The sequence below is a fragment of the Prenolepis imparis genome, unplaced genomic scaffold, assembly GCF_030444845.1.
Source record: "Prenolepis imparis isolate NDT839.2.m4 unplaced genomic scaffold, iyPreImpa1.0 SCAF_3, whole genome shotgun sequence".
Lineage (NCBI taxonomy): Eukaryota > Metazoa > Arthropoda > Insecta > Hymenoptera > Formicidae > Prenolepis > Prenolepis imparis.
This window is the reverse complement of record NW_028141161.1, coordinates 13,441,331-13,455,809: the sequence shown is the minus strand read 5'-3', so window position 1 is coordinate 13,455,809 and position 14,479 is coordinate 13,441,331. Positions and strand designations below refer to the sequence as shown.

At 34.7% G+C, this 14,479-nt stretch overlaps 1 protein-coding gene across 5 annotated transcripts; it reads left to right on the top strand.

The window, feature by feature from the left end:
• Nucleotides 1-594: 594 nt before the first annotated feature.
• Nucleotides 595-13,791, top strand: Usp7 (Ubiquitin-specific protease 7). 5 transcript variants are annotated; one of them, XM_083033837.1, is made up of 18 exons: nucleotides 595-2,056; nucleotides 3,812-3,925; nucleotides 4,114-4,389; nucleotides 4,497-4,615; nucleotides 4,790-4,924; nucleotides 5,005-5,199; nucleotides 5,294-5,465; nucleotides 5,546-5,738; nucleotides 5,881-6,034; nucleotides 6,500-6,694; nucleotides 9,322-9,543; nucleotides 10,055-10,349; nucleotides 10,482-10,701; nucleotides 10,816-10,983; nucleotides 11,114-11,618; nucleotides 11,707-11,778; nucleotides 11,846-11,942; nucleotides 12,080-13,791. In XM_083033837.1, exons 1-18 carry the CDS (start codon nucleotides 1,510-1,512, stop codon nucleotides 12,202-12,204), a joined length of 3,804 nt encoding a protein of 1,267 aa, XP_082889963.1. In that variant the 5' UTR covers nucleotides 595-1,509; the 3' UTR covers nucleotides 12,205-13,791. The 5 variants fall into 5 exon arrangements, with proteins under 5 accessions (XP_082889963.1, XP_082889962.1, XP_082889964.1 ...); XM_083033836.1 differs by having other exon boundaries at nucleotides 11,840-11,942; XM_083033838.1 differs by having other exon boundaries at nucleotides 596-2,056; nucleotides 3,827-3,925; nucleotides 11,840-11,942.
• Nucleotides 13,792-14,479: the final 688 nt, after the last annotated feature.

Here is a 14,479-nt window from a genome sequence, read left to right as displayed (position 1 = left end):
AGATCCTAAAAAGAGAAGAAGAAAAAATCGACAGCATAAAGCACATAATATTATTTTGTTTACATACGCACTAAAAATGATTCGACAAGTAGAATTTTCTCATCGTAACGAGAGAAACGATAGGAATTCTATTTAAATGTACTCGACTGTATGTTTAAATAAACGCAGTTAAACGAGTCGTGTCGAGCCGAGATATTTATATCTCCCGACCGCATTATTTTTGGCGAAACGCGAACAGTGCAATTTTCCGTTTCAAATTTTCCCGCCAATTCTCTCGCTCGACCTCGAACAAACGATCACGATATATCTGACATATATATAGATACACCTACTCCGTTCCACTTTAATTACGACGCAGCTGTGTTAATAATTCGCGTAGAAATATTAATTGCGATCGGAATGTTTAATTATGTAGAGACTTTCGGAGAGAATTTATTTATAAACTCTTATCTTTCCGTCTAATTTCGTGCGAGATAATTTCAATAATCTTTAAAATAATTAATTCTACAAGTCGAGTAGTCGCATCTAGGCGAATTCAGCTTATCCGTGGACAGATCGCATACCGTGTATGCGTGCATGTATACGTATCAGTATATATATGCGATCGGAACCGTTTGGTAACGAGCGCAACCGCTCCGCCACTCACTCGCCGCCATTTTGTTTATTTTCGAGTGACAGAGATCCGCGAGCGACGATCACGACGTACGGGATCGGCTCGCGCATAAGTATATTCGTTCGTCCTGTCCTGAAGCTGAATTCCGGCTCTCGTCGGGGCTGGAGTCTCTGGAGCGAGAAAGAGAAGGAAAGGGTGAGAAGCGAGAACCCGCTGGGGGGAACAACGGAAGGAAGTTGGCTCGCGGAAGTAGAGTCGATCGAGAGAATCGCCGAGTACAAGTACAAGCGCGATCGAGATCCGGAAAGAGAGAGAGAGAGAGAGAGAGAGAGAGATAGAGCAACGAAGTGAGTCGATCGCGATCTTCGTCGTCCGTCATACATCGTCCTCGTCGGCTGAAGAGCGCCGGTAAAAACGGCGTAGCGAGGATCGTTTTTCACGAATCGGCCGTGGGGGGGGGGAGGTCGGTGCCGCCACCAACACCACCATCGCCATCGCCATCAGTCACCACCACCACCACCTTCAGGAGCAGCGGCAGCACCGCTACAATCAGCGTTAGCGGTGGGCAGCAGCACCATCCACACCACCACTACTTCGTTGCTACTACTACAACTACTTGGTACTACCACTAGCAGCACCACCATCATCGTCATTACCATCATCAGAGACGTCTCCGTCGCCGTCGTCGTCGTCGCTACTACCACCGCCGCGAAGGTAGCCGCGATCGTAGCCGTGGCGACATTCGGAGGAACGTAGAGATCGAGAGAAAGGGACGTGTATTATACTAATACGGGTAGTCACGGATATACTCGAGTACAGTCGCGAACCTAGCGATTTAATAACACACGGGGTGGAATATATGCTGTGGGCGTCCCCCGTGCGAGTGGGGGCACTTGATGGCCGAAATTGGGCGAACTGCGAGCAAACATCTATCGTCGGAGTGCGGTAAAGCGACGTCGCCGTCGAATCCCGGTAGCGACGTGAGCTTGGATAGCAGCCGGGAGATAGGAAGTGTAGAAACGGAACAGGAGCAGCAGCAACGCCAGCGATCGCCATCTCCGCCGCAGCAGGAGCAGCAGACTCAGCAACATTCACAACAGGATCATCCAACATTGACGATTTCGAAACGTCAGCTCAGGAAGGTGCTCGCTAATACACCGAAAACATACACGATAACTCCGCCTTGTAAGAATCGTCCATCGTTGGCGACCTCGCAACCAGCAGCAGCAGCGGGCGACGACCAGCAGCAGCAGGAGGAGGCACCGATCAACGCGGACAACGTAACCTCGACGGCGGAGACCGTCACCGAGGTACCCGACGCCATCAAGACGACCATCAACATCGGCTTCGCGATGAACCACGTAAACGATCAGGAGAATCTCAAGCAGCTCAGCCTCGCGCCCGTTCAAGTTAACGAGGTCGAGGAGATGGACACGCAGGAGGGTGAGTGACGAGCTTTTCGATCTCCGTCTTTCTTTACAATCTATTTATCTATCCCTCTCTCTCTCTCTCTCTCTCTCTCTCTCTCTCTCTCTCTCTCTCTCTCTCTCTCTCTTTTTCTTTCTTTCTTTCTCTTTCTCTCTTTCTCACGTCTCGCCTCGCTAAGAACGTAAAAGCGAGCGAGCGCGCGCGCGCGCGAGAGAGAGAGAGAGAGAGAACGATCTCTTTATCGCGCATCTCTCTCTCTCTCTCTCTCTCTCTCTCTCTCTTTCTCTCTCTTTCTCTCTTTCTCTCTCTTTTTCTCTCTACCTACTTTTTTGTTCGAATTTTCTTTCTTTTTTCCCGTCCAACGGTAAGGAATGCGCCAAACGATTCTTATATTTAGAGAGAGAGAGGGAGAGATTCGTGGTGCAGCTTTACGCTGCCTTCGTAAGGTTATATACTTTAAGGAATGCTCTATAGATCCGTTGTTAGCACATCGCTAGCCGAGTCGCTAGCACGACGATGACCAGAGACCTGTAAGGGACAAGCTTAGCTGAGCTTGGCTTTTCATGGGTGTTAATTAGCGCTGACAGCGATTAACCACATTTTCTCCATCTTCATTTCACTTTGGATTTCACGGAAACGGAAGATTTGTATCGTCGACCTTGAGAGCCCACTCGCGATATATAACTATTGTAGAAATATTTATAGTTTTTTTTTTTTTTTTTTTTTTTCTCAAGATGGAGAAGAAAATCGCGCGCATTTTTTTGGTGTACTCTACAAAGATCTCAAAAATTGCTCTCTATCAAACACGACGATTTCTATATCGCGCTCGATAATTTATAATAGATATTGCATGTTATTTTATTTTCTATATATTTCAACTTTCTTATTGTTATTTTATCTCTATTTGAAATGTGAGACTCTCGTACTCGAATAACAAATTTTTTTAAATTTTTCGTGAGACAATGAAATGCCTCTCTTAAACAATATATATATATATTATGTTATGACAATAAGGTGCGAATATACCTGATTACATAGGTAGATGATATAAAACGGCATGTGTTACGTCATAGTTTCATTATCAGAAATTTTCGTGGATAAATAAATGTAATCATACTCTGATAAAGGAAATTGTACTCTACAGCTACTGAACAAGTAGTCACTATAATTCATCTGCCATTTCTACATCTCTACATGTATAAATTGGCGATACATTGACAAAATTTTCTGTTTTACAATATATTTTAATTAGAATCAAACAAATACATATGCTGTGTGAATCGCGAAGTGTGAATATTAACCTAGAATAAATTTATGATCTTCATCTGATAAAATTTGTTTTTCTTTTTAGTTTTTTTTTTGTTTTTTTTTTTTTTTAATTTTCCACCAATCATATTGTGATAAATTATTTATTGACGAAGCATTTCACATGAAGTATTCTATAAATTGTAATTTTCATGTTCTTATAAAAAAGATTTTGCAGAATTGCCATGCAGCTTTAGGTAAATTAATTACTTTGTATCAATATTGCAACACATTGCAGTATTTGATTGCAAAAATGTGTTATTTATTTCAATGTATACATAAATGCCTAACATACATCTATTGCGAATTGATTAATTAATTAACTAATAAAATTGCATAAACATTGATTGTTTGTATAATCTATATTGTGAAATTTAAGGTTAACTTTTCTGCATTAGTCTGTTATTACTAGTGAATATTATTCTTTATTTGTCAGATTTATCTGTTTAACTGGTAAAAAAATAGATGTTACACTTGTAGAAACTCCAAACGATGGTGGGGGGGATGGAACAGACAATCGTCCTATAAATGGTGAACCAGAATTAGCGTGTATAGTTCAAGATCAAGAGATGGAAGAAGGTATGATGATTTTTCCTTTACATACCGGCTTTTAAATTACTTTGTAATTTATAAATAATCTTACAGTATGTATATATATATAAATTTTATATTGTTATAACTGATAGATAATTTTTTCTTTTTTTTTTCTTTTTCTTTTTATTCTTCTGTTATACTTTTTTTTTTTTTTTTTTTTTTTTCCTTTTTAGATGAGGCTCGGTCAGAAGCGACTTTCCGATATACTGTAGAGAATATTTCCAAGATGAAAGATTCACAGTTGTCACCTGCATGTTATGTCCGCAATTTACCATGGAAAATAATGGTGATGCCACGGTCAAGTCAGACACAGGAAAGACAACCACAGAGATCGCTTGGATTTTTCCTTCAGTGTAATGGAGAAAGCGAATCGACATCGTGGAGTTGTTATGCTGTTGCTGAGTTACGTCTTCTTTCTTGCAAAGAAGGACAAGAACCATTTAGCAGAAGTAAATATATATATTCTTTCTCTTTAATTTTCTTCAACATACATCACAAACTTAATCTTGATTTAAAATAACATTTGTTTTGCAATAATATATTTATATTTTTATAGAAATTCAACATCTCTTCTACAGTAAAGAGAATGATTGGGGCTTTAGCCATTTCATGACATGGCAAGACGTTTTGGATCCTGATAGAGGTTTCATCAAAGATGATTCAATCACGCTTGAGGTTTTTAACATATTATATTTTTTAAGTACTATTGATCTTTTTTTTTCATGATTCTTTGTTCTATCTATCTTAGTCTATTTATTATTTTCATCATCACTGAAATCATTTAAGTTAACTCTTTTGCAAAGAAATTTATCCATATCAAATATGATTTTTTAATGTTTGTAATTTTAGGTTCATGTAGTGGCTGATGCACCCCATGGAGTCAGTTGGGACAGCAAAAAACACACAGGATATGTAGGATTGAAGAACCAAGGTGCTACATGTTACATGAACTCTTTACTGCAGACTCTGTACTTCACAAATCAGGTTGGTAAAGTGTTAATTCGGAAAATATGATATTCCTTTTGTTTTAACCAATCTTCTATTAAACTATTCTCTGTCTCTAGTTACGAAAAGCGGTGTATAAAATGCCAACAGAAAGTGATGATTCGAGTAAGAGTGTTGCGCTGGCCTTGCAAAGGGTTTTTCATGAGTTACAGTTTTCTGACAAACCTGTCGGTACAAAAAAATTAACTAAAAGTTTTGGATGGGAAACGCTGGATTCTTTTATGCAGCATGATGTCCAGGAATTTCTACGTGTGGTAAATATATGTGCTTTATTGCATTGTTACTCTTTAAACTATCTGTTGCATTGTATTAATACATACATATAAACCACTCTTGTACATTTTTTAGCTATTAGATAAGCTGGAGAGCAAAATGAAAGGAACGTGCGTGGAAGGTACAGTGCCAAAATTGTTTGAGGGAAAAATGGTCTCTTTTATCAAGTGTAAAAACATAGACTATAAATCCACAAGAGTTGAAACATTTTATGACATACAGTTAAATATAAAGGGCAAAAAGAACAGTAAGTATTTAGAATTGAGATCATGCTTTTGTATGTAATGTGTAAGTAACAAGAAATAAATAGATCTTTTAATATTTCAGTTTACGAGTCTTTTAGCGATTATGTGAGTACAGAAAGTCTCGACGGCGATAATAAATATGACGCAGGAGAACACGGATTACAAGAAGCGGAAAAGGGTGTAATCTTTTCCTCATTTCCACCGGTTTTACATTTACATTTAATGCGTTTTCAGTATGATCCAGTTACAGATTGTTCTGTCAAATTTAACGACAGGTGAGAAGTTGAAACTTGTCACAGTTTAATACCAATCTACCTAAATTACATAGTACATTTGTATACTTCCATAAAAATTAAAATATAAATCTTATTTTATATTTTTTAGCGTGTAAATAATTATGTAAATTTAACTTTTAAGGTTTGAGTTTTATGAAAAGATTAGTCTTGGCAAATATCTGCAAAACAAAGAAGCAACAAGTGCAGATTACACATTACATGCAGTTTTGGTCCATAGTGGTGACAATCATGGTGGACATTATGTTGTATTTATTAATCCCGCTGGTGATGGCAAGGTAAGTAAAATATTTTATATGTTTTGACATCTATCGTGAATTAAATATTATAAATTTTTTTCATTTTCTTAATAGTTTATGTGTGTATGTGTGTATACACACAATTATGGTGTGCATAAATATACACACACACACCATAACTCAATAACCATCTATGTATATTTTAACCTCTATATTTAAATTTTAGCAGCTAGTTTATTTTTATATCCTGATTAAACAATGAATTAGTCTATCTTTTTCAGCCATATATTTTTATACTTTGGTATTTATAAAATGTTATTCTTTTATAAAATTAAAACAATTAAATAATTTTTAAAAATTTTCAAAGGCATACTATGCAGAATAATCATATATTATTTTTCTTGTACATTTCTTTCAACTTTCAACAACATGATTTAAATATTACATTAACATATTATACAATGATATTTTTTCTAAAAGACTGCTCCATTTGTTTTATGGTAGTGGTGCAAGTTCGACGATGATGTTGTCTCGCGATGTACAAAGCAGGAAGCTATCGAACACAACTACGGTGGTCAAGACGAGGATATGTCTATGGCTGTGAAACATTGCACTAACGCTTATATGCTGGTTTACATAAGAAATTCAGAGCTGGAAAACGTCTTACAAGAAGTCAAGGAAGAGGATATACCTCAAGAGGTCAGAAACGTCCTTCAAAGAGAGCTTTCCCAGGAATTGAGCGACCTTGAACGTGACAAAGACGCGACTGACTCGATCAAAGACTCGCACACAGAGACGACGACTCTTCGTCCATGCACTCAAAATCCTCGAAATCCAAATCTCTATATTCATGATTTTTAACCAATAAACGCCGATATAAGGCGGAAATAGGCGGGAGGAGTTGTAAATTACTTGTGTTGCTTCTCGATCAAATTCTTCCTGAAGTTTCGATGTTGTATCGAGCTACAGCAGTGAGCTTGCTCATAGCATAGAATTGTTAAACTCACATCAGACTGGGAGTAATATACATATGAGAAAGACTCGAGGAAATTTTCTGTCCTCGTTACGATACATATTTTGGCTACGACACGTTGATAGTTTAATTTTTTGAGATTCTATGTCTATATACAAATTAGACAATTTATTTGATAAAACTCAATATTCTATTATACGTTTTTTCGAGCAATTGTTATGAATTTCTTGTCTGGAATTTTCTTAACAGATTTACATTACTATCAACTTTGAACTGCTATATTGATAAATGTTAACATTATGTAATTCATGTCCATTTTTTATAATGTTGCATTCACAGAATAGAATAATACTTGATATAAAGATCAGATATGCTTTATCAAACTTGTTTTCTAATGTACTAAATTTGAATAGATTATGAAGTAAGGAATTCAATAATGTCTGGGAAGATCCAAAGATTGATATAAAGTGATTTTGTAAACACATGTACATTACAATGATAAAATTATATAATGCATGTTATATAGAGATTTGTTTTATATAGGATGCCTTTGACGTATTTTTTTTTTGACAGGATGAGGATTTTTCAGTGCGGGCGTTCGAGGTGTATATGAGAAAAATCACATATATATATGTGTGATCTTTTATTTATTTTTATCTTAACTCAATTTTATATCGGTAACACAATGAATTAAAGAGAAAGATTCATGACTAATGTGCGTGTTACATTCTTGTCACTCATGTCAGAAATGCTTATCCAGAATTGGATACACTTGAAGTCTGATCGTCAGACTAGTATCGTGATGAGCCTTAGAATTGTTTTGGGAATGTTTTATTGTAACAAACACATTGTATAATATTATAACAATAACAAATTTAATCATTGTACTGTAGTATATCAAAACCGTGAATGAAAAGTGAACAAAACATATCGCAAGAGAAAATTGGATATGTGTGAGTAATTGTATAAGAGAATTAGAAAAAAACAAAAAAAAACAAAAAGAGTTATTAGTGAGAATATAATAAGTATTGGTTCGAGCTGATGAGTTTTAGCTCTTGCAATATATATACGGGAAAAAAGAAAAAAAAACCAATATAAGTAGTACTTGTCGGCAACATCAGCTTCCTTGATATGTCTTCTTTAGCATATCCGTTATTTAACTGAATTATTTAGTGAGTGAGACATATGTGATTTATATTACTCATCTCTTCGCGGTTTTTGTGAACTAATATTTAAAGTCGACACATACACACACAGAATAACGAGTAAAATGAGAACTTCGTGTTTCAACAAAGAACCAGCTTAAGCAACTCGTTAAATTCATTAAATTCTCTCCGTGTTAATAGTGATTACGATCATTGACAGATGCTATCTATATATTTATTTGTTGTTATATATTAATAACTAGAGAGAGAGAGAGAGAGAGAGAGAGAGAGAGAGAGAGAGAAAAAGAGCGCGCGAGAGAGAGAGAGTGAGAGAGAGAGAGAAAGAGAGAGAGAGAGAACGAACGCTAAAGCATTATCCATAGAGTAAATACTTTATGATAGCTTTAATCGTGAGATACCTTTAAATGCTACATCACTATTTTATATATAAAAATAAAAAAAGGAGAATAACGAAAATAAATTGTTGGATACTAGAAAGTTCACAGGCAGAAATCGCGTTAATTTTATTTATTTTTACCGCTATTACTATCTTTCATCTACTTTGTACGATTTACAAGTAATAGAGATATTCCAAGTTACACAAAGCATCTCCACACTACTATAGTTACACATTACACTGTTAAATTATTTGGCATGGGTGGTGGTTATAATGTTTTGATAGGTATGTATTATGCATGTATATAGTTAAATTAAGGTATTTTGTTTTGCTAAGATTTTGATTTCTGATCAACAATTACACACATTCTAGATATTGAGACGTTAACGCAGTATGTAATTAAAGTAATATTATAGGATTCATATATCATATTTTTTTGTACACCATATTTGTTGTATCAATTTTTTATGTTTAATTATTAATTGTATATTTATTGTGTGATATTATATTTATTAGCCAGCAAGAATTAACTGGAAACCATCACTCACCGCCAAATAATTTTTATCGTGTAATTGTTTGACTTGGTAGTCGATATATAGCGGCAGATGAACAAAATTAAAATTACAGAATGAAAAATGTACCGTCATTCTTTTGATGTTTCGGATACAATCTGTTCTCGAATCTCAAAAGCATGATACATTCTTTTTCTAAAAAGAAAAGAGCCAAATTATGTAAATTAAAAAGACAGTCAAATGATCCAATGAGAACGAAATGAGTACACACGTGGATAATTTTAATTTTGTTGGTCTAGCTGGTGGAGAGGCTGCAAGAGGAGAAGAGGCTGGAACAGATAAGAAGAAAGGAGAGAACGGAGGCATACTTGTACATGAATGTTCATGTCCTTCTCGAGGATAGCTTTGACGGTCACCAAGGGAATGATCTCTACGACCCAGAGCACGTTACAAATCGTATATTTCGCGTACGTAAGCAGGCCACTGTGCACGAGTTTCTCGAGCTACTGAGCGATAGTCTGGTAAGTGAGTTTATTAAAGACATTTTGCGCTTTCGGTGCTTCTTCGGTGTTATATCGCTTAAAGGTTGATCTTATGCTTATACGTGTGTCAGAATTTATTTACAAAGTAAATCAATTCTGGTGTAACATCTCATATATAATATATAATATATTTCTTGTGCTACTATTTGTGAATCATATATATATATATATATATATATATATATATATATATATATATATATATATTATATATCAGTGGTTTATTGAACTATATTGTCATGACGGTAGGTAATAAAACCTGAAAAGAGACTAGATATTTTTTCTTTTTGATATAAGAATAGAAAAAATATTGTTTTTCTTTGCAAAATAGTGTAAATTTTTCTAATATAAAATTTATACATGGTAAAATAATAATGTGAAACTATTGATTTCGAAAACAGCTTTTATTTTCAACAGTTTAAAAAAACGAAGATGTGATACAGAGAAAGGAATAAAGCAGATATTTAATATAATTAAATTTATTCTGCAGAAATATCCGATAGAACAGATTCGCGTCTGGCCGTTTAGTCAGCGCTCGAATCAAACCTGTAGACCTACACTAATCGAACCGGACACTGATTTTCAAAAGCCCATCATCGATTGCGCAGAAAATCATAATCCATGGAATGTATTCGTCGAGCTTGTTCCTCCAGATTCTGACTTGACATCGTTACCGCCTTTCGACAAGGACACCGACGTTCTACTCTTTTTTAAACTCTATGATCCAAAAAATAAGAAAATTCATTACTGTGGCCATCATTATATGCCTGTTGTAGCCAAAGTCCGTAAGTTGAAGATATTTTTATAATATATCGATATAATAAAAGAATATCATAGGTATTCTTTTCCCGCGCATATATATTCTTTTTATATAATTAGAATATCTCTCAACATAACTCTGATAATAAATTTTGTAGAGGAGCTTATACCAATTTTAAACGAACGCGCGGGATTCCCACCAGACACAGAACTTGCTTTATACGAGGAAATTAAACCAAATCTAGTTGAAAAAATAGACAATCTAACAGAGCCTCTGGAAAAAGTTTTAGAGGAATTAATGGACGGTGACATTATTGTATTTCAAAAGGAAGGAGATAATGAAATGTATGAACTTCCAACATGTCGAGAATATTTTAAGTAAGTATATTTTAATATTTATATTTCTTATAATACTTATATTTCTTATCTCTAGTATGGGAATTGTATCTTTAAATCTATAACGCTTGCTAATTTAACAATTTGGATTTTCAGAGATCTATTCTATAGGGTAGACGTAACGTTTTGTGATAAGACGATTCCTAACGATCCAGGTTTTACGATGGAACTTTCGCTAAGAATGACGTACGATCAAATGGCAAAGGCTGTAGCACAACGAGTCGGCACAGATCCATATCTTTTACAATTCTTTAAATGTCAAAAGTAAGAATTCATATTTCTATTCGCTTATCTTAACTTTTCTCTTCTCAATTACATGTCGAAAGGTTTCGATTACTTTAATGTTTTCTTTGGATGAAAGAAAAAGTCTTATATCCTTACATTTTTTTTCCAGTTATAAAGATTCTCCCGGCCATCCTCTAAAGTGTACATTCGAAGGCACGCTCAAAGAACTGGTTTCGTACTGCAAGTCAAAAGTAAAAAAATTATTTTATCAACAGCTCAGTATTAGAGTGAACGAGCTAGAAAACAAGAAACAGTTTAAGTGTATATGGGTCGGCCCGTCACTTAAAGAAGAGAAGGAGATTATACTTTACCCGAATAAAAATGGTACCGTTGCCACTCTGCTCGAGGAGGCTAAGAAGCAAGTAGAATTATCGGAAAACGGATCGGGAAAACTAAGGATATTAGAAATAAATTGCAACAAGCTTTTACCCGGCCCCGGGGACGATGTACCTTTAGATAACTTAAACTCGTCAGGCACCAAGCTGTATAGGATAGAAGAAATTCCGAATGACGAATTGAATCTAGCAGAGGGCGAATTGCTGGTTCCCGTTGCGCATTTTCACAAAGACGTTTTCTCAACATTCGGTATACCCTTTTTCTTCAAAATCAAGAATGTGAGTGATCTTTCAAATTTAAATTTTCACGTATATTCATGTGACAGACAATGCATTTTAATGAACGTTTTTAATGTTGTATTTATAGGGTGAACCTTTTCCAAAAATGAAGGATAGATTGCTAAAGAAATTAGGAGTTCAGGAGAAAGAATTCGAAAAGGTAGGCATCCTTAGCTAATTTTTTTTGATCTCTTATGAGAATTCATAAAAATACTTTGAAGTTTAAGTTCGCGGTGGTGACGATGGGCAAGCCACAGTTCATTATCGACTCGCCGGACTATTGTATCAAACTCGACGATTTCCTTCCTAAATATAGCAATCAGAGTGAGTATAAAACGTGCTTTTATCTCTCCATTTTTCAACGCATGCCAGTAAAGTGAGCGTCGAATAATCGCATAGTCTCACTATATTTAATACCTAGTATATTGCAATATGATGCTGATGAAGAATAAATGTTGTAGTCTATCCACTTTTAAACGCAGGCACATCGCCACACAGGCCTTGGCTTGGCCTGGAACACGTCAACAAAGCGCCCAAGCGCTCTCGTATCAACTACCTCGAAAAGGCCATTAAGATTTACAATTAAATTTCCACCACACGAAGAAGAAATTAAATTAGGCAGCCACTCATAATAATTTATATACGACTCTGTATAGTAAGAGAGCGACGTCTGATACTAAAGGTTGGAAAATGCGTTTATTGTATTCATTTCTTCAGCCAGATTAAAAATATGCGATTTTAATACTGCGAGAACGATACCAGAAGGTAAATCCAGCTTTGTATACGATGGATTATAAGAGACTGTCGTGAAATGTGCAGTGCTATTTTATGCATCATGGAAGAACGATAAAATAGTTCCTCGATTCGAATTTGTAAAAGTTTTATTGGCCCGATGCTTATACTTTGGCGTCACTCAGTACGGATTTTCGCCTAGACTTCGAGAACGTTTGATTATAAAATGCACATACATTGTACCTAATATTATTGTGTCTCTGATAATTCTCTCTCTAATAAACTATTTCTTTCTTTTTTTTTAATTTTATTAGGAAAACGTGACTTTTTGTGTGAGAAATATTCCGGCTTTTATCCTATCACGTAAAATCTGTATATAATCGTTACATCCTAAGAGGTGCCGTATTATGTTCTGCATGATGTAACATCTAACACTCGTAACATATTGTTGGTATCGAGAAAAATTGCCTACACACTTTTTTCTATGCCTTGTACGTACAATATTCAAGATATTTGAAATATGGGGTTTGCCATTAATATTGCGATAGAAAAAGGACAATGTCACATTTTTAATTTACTTAAAGATTTCGTGACGCAAGATATACTGTCTCACATAAAAATTCTAATATTTAAGACAAATCGATTCTATTGACTCGAAATTTATAATTCAAGCTTTTTCTTCTCTTGTATTTTCTTTGTGTTTTTAAACAAAATCTAAAAACTTGTTTTATGTTGCGTTATAAGAAGAATATAAGAACATAAAAAGTGCGTAAGCGAAATTTCTAAGTTGCCTGCTCTGAGATAATTCTGTTCGAATATATTTTTTGTGTTTTATCTTGTATATTTTTTACGAAATTGTGTGTAATGCCAGTACGTAAAATGCAAATGTAAAAGGGTATACAGATATATATAAAGCAAAAAATTGAAACGAGCGATGCTTAACTTAGATAAAAAAATTTTTGGCAAACGCTAGTTTAAGCAAATACGCGTATAATAGCATATTCTGAATTTTCTTTTTTTTTTAAGAGTCTGAACGAAACGATTGTTTCGTTTTTGAAACGTAATGTGTTGGAATTAACGATTTGATCATCAAGAAATCATCGTAGTCTTCTCTTAATTTGATCATGAATTAGAAATGTCAATGAATTAGCAATTTTCCTTTTTATATTTAATTTTGAAAACACGACAAAAGTAGATCTCGCGCGATGAATCACTTTCAGCGAGGTAACCCGTGTGTTGCGCAAGTTCTCTGCTATTTGCGGATCCTTATTTATCATTTTCTGCACCTTACTGTGATCAATTCAATTTAGTTAACATGTATTTAAACACGACACCGCCGCCTCTCGAATATTTCAAATAGCATAACTGTAAATGTTAAAGAAGGGGGATACCGAGCTTTCTACGTGTGCATTATTTAATAAATTTCTTTTTATGTTGAGAAGCTGTTTATTATGATCATAAGTTTTAATGAGTTAGATCTATAAGCTTAGAGATGTAGTTTTAAGCTACATTATTTTGAATGTTTAAACTTATGAAGGATTGCAGATCACTTGAAAGTCATAACAAAATCGTAATGTGTTCAAAGTGCAAAAGCGAAATTTGCACTTTGCGAATGACATAAACATAAAATGATACGCCAACACATATACACATACGTACATGAATTGCTATAGTGCTTCATATATTTACGCGGCAATTCATCGGAAACTTTGTATGTTTGTCGTGTGTTTTACCTGATCGATTAATTTAATAATAATAATATTAAAAGAGAAACTTATGACCCGCAATAGTTTTTGAAGACTGGACGCATAAGTTAATTAAACGACAGCATATTTTGTAAAAAAAAAAAAGAAATTAAATGTGGCTGTACAGACTGTGCTATTTGGTGGCATATATGAAAAATCGTAATCTTAATATAAAATGCATCTAAAAAACTATTTCAAATTATACTCTATAGAGACACATCGAGCGTGTTTTGCTTTTTAGTTCTATACTTTCATTTTTATTTGAATCTATTTAGAATAATGGCATGCTGATTATAAATGTCTTGTCAAGATAAATGTGAGAGAGAAAGAGAAAGTGCGGCATATTTATATAATCAAATTTAAATCGAGTTGTTATAAAGAACA

Bases quoted from the DNA above. Each gene is read 5' to 3' on its own strand.
- Usp7 (XM_083033836.1), top strand. From the start codon at position 1,510: ATGGCCGAAATTGGGCGAACTGCGAGCAAACATCTATCGTCGGAGTGC. The intron at 2,057-3,811 runs GTGAGTGACGAG...GTAAAAAAATAG, and splicing joins GGAGATGGACACGCAGGAGG to ATGTTACACTTGTAGAAACT. The intron at 10,702-10,815 runs GTAAGTATATTT...TTGGATTTTCAG, and splicing joins ACATGTCGAGAATATTTTAA to AGATCTATTCTATAGGGTAG.